Source organism: Microtus oregoni, unplaced genomic scaffold (assembly GCF_018167655.1).
Source record: "Microtus oregoni isolate MIOR12 unplaced genomic scaffold, Mior012 000058F_ref0000040, whole genome shotgun sequence".
Taxonomy (NCBI): domain Eukaryota; kingdom Metazoa; phylum Chordata; class Mammalia; order Rodentia; family Cricetidae; genus Microtus; species Microtus oregoni.
Genome location: NW_024543834.1, coordinates 9,104,125 through 9,111,130, shown reverse-complemented (window position 1 = coordinate 9,111,130; position 7,006 = coordinate 9,104,125). Strand labels below are relative to the sequence as shown.

General features: G+C 48.7%; 1 protein-coding gene across 1 annotated transcript; it reads right to left on the bottom strand.

Moving 5' to 3' along the window:
• Window positions 1-5,733: 5,733 nt before the first annotated feature.
• On the bottom strand, window positions 5,734-6,686 carry LOC121438920 (60S ribosomal protein L5-like). Its single transcript, XM_041639423.1, has one exon. It carries the CDS (start codon window positions 6,659-6,661, stop codon window positions 5,768-5,770), a length of 894 nt encoding a protein of 297 aa, XP_041495357.1. The 5' UTR covers window positions 6,662-6,686; the 3' UTR covers window positions 5,734-5,767.
• Between the last annotated feature and the right edge of the window lie 320 nt (window positions 6,687-7,006).

The window sequence follows — 7,006 nt, the reverse complement described above, 5'->3', positions numbered from 1 at the left end:
AGTCTGGCCCTGGGGCACCGGATCCTCGGAAAGCAGGGAAAAGGTGCCTCCTCAGCTCAGAGCCCACCTCTGCCCCGTGGCTGAGGTTAACAGGGAGAGGTTGTCCACGAATTGTCCTAACCAGGGTGAGCAGGGGAACCTGGGGAAGCTGAGGGCGACGGAAGGCAAGTGGGTCACGGCTTTCCCCATTCCTGCCTGTCTCACCCCAGGGCCTGTCTCTGCACTGAGAATCCAAGTCATTGTATTTCATAGGCTTAATTGAGAGTCAGAAGCAGATCTTAAGGTGACTTCTAGCTCATCGTGGTCTCTGGAAAGTTCCAGAAAGTCATTGGCCAGTTCTGCTTCCTAGATGGTAGCCTCCCTTTAACTCCTCTTCTCCGTATTCTCTCTTCGTCTTCATAGGAGACTGGTGATGCCAAAGGACAGGTAGGCTTGAAGAAGCAGCCTCCATCTCCACAGCTGCTCATGTGGGTGATTCTGGGTGCAAGACCCCAGCTTTTTCCTCAGGAACCAGTTCTGCCAGCCAGAGGTCTCACAGTCGCGTACCAGACCTGACTCAGTGGCATGGAATAAATCCTTCTGGGGGATTTATTATCTGTTCCACAGCTTTTGCCAGCTGCCCCAACATCGTCATCTTCAACTTCCGTACTTCAGTCAAATGTTGAGAGAGGCTTTCTGAGCTCTGAAGGCTTGGGAAGTAGGGAAGGGGCAGCCGGCTCAGGGCCAGGCTTCTGGGTTCAGCAGTGGACAGGATTATAGGCAAAGAACCTGCAGAATACACTGGGAGGCATGACCTCGGGACAAGCTGTAGCTCTAGTTGGATAAGGAGTCTGTGGGCAATCTGGTTCCTGTGGGCCTGCTTTCCCAGGTTGGTCTTTATGCTGCAAAAATGAAATGTACCCCATCCCTGCATCTCTCTCTCTTGTCTGATGCACCCTATCCCTGAATCTCTCTCTTATTTGATGCACCCCATCCCTGCATCTCTCTCTTATTTGATGCACCCCATCCCTGAATCTCTCTCTTATTTGATGCACCCCATCCCTGTATCTCTTTCTCTTGTTTGATGCAACCCATCCCTGCATCTTTCTCCCTTGTCTGATGCACCCCATCCCTGAATCTCTCCCTTGTTTGGAGCAACATTCTTATGCTGGAGAATTTCCCATATCTTCAGTCCCTCCCCTCCATGGTGGAAGCCAGAGCGTGTCCCCGGATTCCTTAGGGAAGATAACACAGACAAGATTCTACTGTCGTAGTGTAGATGATGAGGCATGCACGGGGGAGGGGGGGGTCTTCATTAGAGAGTGTGGGGCAAAGACCTCTGACCCTTTAGGACAGCAGTGACAGAAGTCTGCTGTAGTAACATAATAGTTACTACATAATAGAACAGTCAGTGATAGGGCAGCTCCTAGTCTGTGGCTTCAGTGTTCTTGACGTCACAACCTCCAAGTAAGCCTCAGGTCTCTGGAGGACGCCCATCTTCCTAATGTCCTTGACTGCTTAGCTAGGATGGATTGTGTTTGGGTTGTTGAAGGTCTGCCACACAAAAACTCACTGGGCAGAAAGAGATGGCGAAAGGGAGCCTAGACACAGCAGTAGGTTTTAGGACGGCTGGGGACTTAGAGGTGACACTCAGGACAAAGTGCTTGTCTGATTGCTGTGCTACCCCGTGTTCCTTCTCCAGTGCTGGGGGCTGGCATAAAGCAAGACTTCCTGTCTGATGGCCCTTCCAACTGCTCCTGCATCTAGGAAGGACATCCACACAAGCGTCTCACTTGCTCCGTGGGTGACCCGGGTCTGAGTTGTTAGAGTGCCTTCCGTGTCTCTGGTGGCAATGGGTCACATGGTAATTAAGTGGCCTAGAAAAAATGAATCCCTGACACACATGGGGTGAAGATGCTAAAGGGAACTCCGGGGGCTTTGGGCATGGTTAGCTATGTTTGTGTATCTTCTGTTTCCAATATGCTGTGGCTGCTTGAAGTTTCTCCTCTCCTTCCCTCCCCACCTTATATTACATCACACATCAGGTGCTCTGAGTCCTTTGCTCCCTAAAGGATATCATAACAAGGTGGAGACCATCACATAAAGCCAAAACTTTGGAGCAATAAAAGGAGAGAATTGATGACAACAAACAATCTTTTCCTTTAAGCTTTTTTTAAAAAAGATTTATTTATTTTGTTTTATGTATATGAGTATCTTGCCCACATGTATGTCTGTGCGCCATGGGTGTGCCCAGTGCTCTTGGAGGCCAGAAGAAGGCACTGGATCCATTGTAAGCAGCGTTCCAGGTGGTTAGGAGCTGCTATGTCGGCGCTTGGAAACAAGCCCAGGTCCTCTGCAAAGAGCCCTCAGAACTTATAGCACTCCTCTATGCTCTGGAATATCATTTTAAGGTGTGTTACATTTGTTTATGCTGCGGAATATTTGCTTTCATGATGATACAAAGATGTGTCGTGTTCTTTTATGTTGCGTTTCTTTAACTCTGAAGCTGTGTTACTTTGCCTAAAGTACCTGATTGTTCTAATAAAGAGCTGAACAGCCAATAGCGAGACAGGAGAAAAGATAGGCGGGGCTGGCAGGCAGAGAGAATAAATAGGAGGAGAAATCTGGAAAGAGAAGATCAAAGAACAAGAAGAGAGAGGATACCAAGGGCCAGCCACACAGCCAGACATGGAGCAAGAGTGAAAGTCAGATATACAGAAGTAAGAAAAAGGAAAAAGCCCAGGGACAAAAGGTAGACAGGATAATTTAAGAAAAGCTGCCTAGGAACAAGCCAACCTAAGGCTGGGCATTCGTAAGTAAGAATAAGTTTCTGATTTATTTGGGAGCTGGGTGGCGGGTCCCCAAAGAACAAGAGAGTGAAGGGTAAAAGCCAATAATGACACAGCTGGACGTACCACCAGAGAGCCAAGAACAGCCAGGTTCTGGTGAACTGTCCATTATTTTCTTTAAGCCCGTGGGCTAAATCCACTTCTTAGGGACAGGGCCAATCCCAGACTTCTGTGGAGTGACCACAGGCAAGAAGAGAGGGCACATGGTCAGTATCAGGAAGAATAGAATTTACCCTAGGCCACACCAACCCTGGTTCTCCATCCTGAGTTGGAAAGTCTGCCCAGAAACTGTTGGCATCCAGCCGAGCCAACCACTTGGAGCCTGTTCTTGAGTTGTGCATTGTTGAAATAGGAGCGGCGGGGCTGCATCCCCGGCACCCGGCCGCCCACATGGCTAGCTCTAGCTTATGCCCCGAAATAATTACACGGAAAACTGTATTCTTTTAAACACCGCTTGGCCCATTATATCTAGCCTTTTCTCAGCTAACTCTCGCACCTGGACTAGCCCATTTTTAGTAATCTGAGTAGCCCACGAGCTGGCTTACCAGGAATGATCTTAACCTGTGTCTGCCTGGAATGGGAGAATCATGGCAACTCCTTGACTCAGCTTCTTTCTCCCAGCCTTCCGTTCTGTTTACTCCTCCCACTTATGTTTTAACCTATGAGGGCCAAGCAGTTTCTTTATTGCTTAACCAATGAAATCAACAGATTGATATATGACACTCCCACATCAGTGCATCCCAGTTGTGGTTGCTGCCCTACCAACTGTAGCCACCTTGACCTGTTAGACACCCTCCCCACTGCTCTTTGCCCAGGTCTGGCCACCCTCAGTTTGGAGGAGTCCATCCCCCAGCCATTTCCCCAGAAAGGTTCCGTGGGAGGGAGTTTTCTTGTGTTGCCATGTGTCTAGCATGTCCTTGTTCCCGTATGAAACTGAGACGCTCTAGGCAGATGTACGTTGCCCTCTGTGACGTTGAGGCTCCCTTCCCTGTTTTGTGTTCCAGCACTGTTGACTAGATCATCAAATCCACAAGTCCTCATGCTTTCTTGTACCCTTTAAATCTTGTAGAAGCGGTTTTGAAGCTCATTTCTTTTATGTGCATGAGTGTCTTGCCTGCATGCATGCTTGCGTACCTTGTGCCTGAGGAGGCCAGAAGAGGGTGCTGGATGCCCTGGAACTGTTGCAGTGAGCCACCATGAGGCTGCTGGGAATCGAACTCAGGTCCTCTGGAAGAGCAGCCAGTACTTAACTGCTGAGCCACCACTTCAGTATTGTTTGCGCATGTTTTGTCTTGCTTATCTGAAGTTTACCTTCTGTGTGCTTGGCATGGGGCTGTTTTCAACCCCTTCCAGTGCTCCTCTTCTTCTTCTTTTTCTGCAATTTCTGTTATTTTCATATTAGATAGCTTGGATATTTTAAATATTTCTTTTTCCCTTTCCCCCTTCCCTTTCCTTTCCCCCGCTCTTGTCCCTCCCACTCCTCTTCCCCTTCCCTCTCTCCTCCCTTCCTTTCCTATCCTATCACCCCTCTCCTATCCTCTCTTCCACTTGGAGTCTCAAATATATCAGCTGCCAACTTGCTACCTACCTGAGGATGACCTTGAACTTTGGAACCTCTTCCTGCCTCTCCCTCCCCCTGTTCTGGGGTTGCAGGTATGCAGATCCAAGGGCCTCCTGCATGATAGGCAAATCGTGAGCAACACCCCTAGCCCTATTGTAATCTTTCTCTTATTTTCTATCTTTTGATTAGCTTTTCTTAATTTCCACATTACCTGAACCTTATCTACCACTCCTTCTATTGCTGCTGCCGTGCTTTTGGTTGGCAAGGGCATTTTGCTTTTGTTCTTAGCATGTTGGCTTTTATATAACTCTAGGGTGGGGCTTGCTAAACACAGACTGGGCTGTGGGGGGGGGGATCTGGGGATGACCTGGGTTTGCCTTTCTCAGAGACTCCGCAGCATCCAGATGAGGGTTTCTTCCTGAGCTGGCGGGCTTCCTCAGAGCTTCCTCTCCTCCCCGTCCCCAAAGTAGAGCGCTGTGTAGCTGTCAGTTGTAGTGAGAGGGAAGTCCTCAGGCGAGGTTTCTTCTCATCTGAGCAGAACAGCTCAGTGAGGGGGAAGCAGAAGGGATCCAGGAACAAAAGAGCTTCCTCCTTTTCCTCTTTCTCTTCCTCCTCCTCTTTCTCCCCACCTTCTTCCTCTTCCTTTTTCTCTCCTCTTCCTCTTACTTCTCCTCTTCTTTCTCCCCCACCCCACTCCTCTGACTCCTTCACTGTGCTAGTGACAGAACCCAGACCCTGCAGGGAGGACATGGCCAGGAGGTGCTCTGTCACTGAGAGACATCTCCGTCCCTGTCACTGTGCACCTTTCACTGCCCCCCCCATTTGAACCTCCTCCTTTACCCCCACTGCAGAGATTATGACCATTCTGAATTTTCTCCTCAGTCCAGGAACTATCTTTCTTTCTTTCTTTCTTTCTTTTTTTTTCTTTTCTTTTTTTTTTTTTTTTTTTTTTTGATTTTCGAGACAGGGTTTCTCCGTAGCTTTTGGTTCCTGTCCTGGAACTAGCTCTTGTAGACCAGGCTGGCCTCGAACTCACAGAGATCCGCCTGCCTCTGCCTCCCGAGTTCTAGGATTAAAGACATGCACCACCACCACCCTGCTGGAACTGGCTTTCTTAACTACCACCATCATCATCACCACCATCACCACCACCACCATCACCACCATTATCATCACCACAACCATCACCACCACCACCACCACCATCACCACCATCACCACCACCATTACCACTACCACCACCACCTCCTCTTCCTCTTCTTCGACCCTCTCCCCCACATGCTTGCTTTCTTCATTCTTGTGGCTTATATATTTTTTTGTTTGCTGCTTGGTCAATAAGTTTATTATCTTTATGAAAAACTCTTCATAGAAAATTGCTTTAGCTGTCAGCAGCCTGCTCCTGAGCTCTGAGGAAACTTGCCTTCTTTTGAGCAACCCGATCTTTCTTCTGGGCAAGAGACATTTTGGGACGGTTCCACCTCTTCTTCTTCACTTCTCTCTTGGGCTTCTTTTCATAGACTGGATTCTCTCGTATAGCAGCATGGGATTTCTTATACATCTCCTCCATCATGTCTGGAGTAACGTTGTTCTTTATGTACTGAGAGAACTGTTTCTTGTAAGCATCTTCATCTTCCTCCATTAGGTAGCACATGTAGTCTGCAACATTCTGACCCATGATGTGCTTACGATGTACCTCTGCGTTGAACTCCTTGCTTTCAGAATCATAACCAGGGAATCGTTTGGTACTATGAGGAATAGACAAGCCTCCATCCACAGCTCCCTTCAGGGCCCCGAAAACTTTATTGCCAGTTGTAGTTCGAGCAAGACCAGCATCCAAATAGCAAGTGAAGGCCCCAGGCTGACCATAGATGCTTTCCACATTGTATTCATCTCCAGTCACCTCCACTTGGCCTTCATAGATCTTGTCCATACCAAACCTATTGAGAAGCCTGCGGGCCAGCAGCAGGCCGGTACAATAGGCGGCAGCGTAGTTTGTCAGGAAAAGTTTCACTCCGTATTTTGGCAGCTCGTGTGCGTAGGCGGCGCAGACTATCATGTCCCCCTCTAAACGGGCATAGGCAATCTGGCAGATGATGTCTCTGTTAGTTACACGAACTATCATCCTGTATTTGGGTGTGTTGTACTTATTTTTGTCTTGGATCACTAATCGTTTCTGAACATAGTAGTCGGTTTTACCCTCTCGTCGCCTTCTAAATCTCACTTGGTATCTCTTGAAGTAGGCCTTGTTCTTGACAACTTTCACAAACCCCATGGTGCGGAGCAGAAACCCGCAATCGCGGCTCCATGCAGACCTGAGGGCCCGGCGGCGCTAGGGGTCGGCTTATATTTTGTTAAAGGTCACTACTGTCACTACAGTGAGATGCTGGGAAAGAGGGATTAGAAGTTACTAAACTGCCCCTTTAACTGGAAGCCTCAAGTATCCCTCCTCTTCAGCCCCAACACCCTGAGGCAGAGGATTTCCTTCCCGCCCTGTCTGTCACTCTGGTACCTCCAGCTCAACACTCAGATTGGCGTCATGCCTGTCTTCTTCCCAGGGGCTCCACACCCATTGGAAGCCACCGCATGGTATGGACAGCCAGCACTAACTGGAAAGAGG

Coding starts and splice junctions, on each gene's coding strand:
- LOC121438920 (XM_041639423.1), bottom strand. CDS start 6,661: ATGGGGTTTGTGAAAGTTGTCAAGAACAAGGCCTACTTCAAGAGATAC.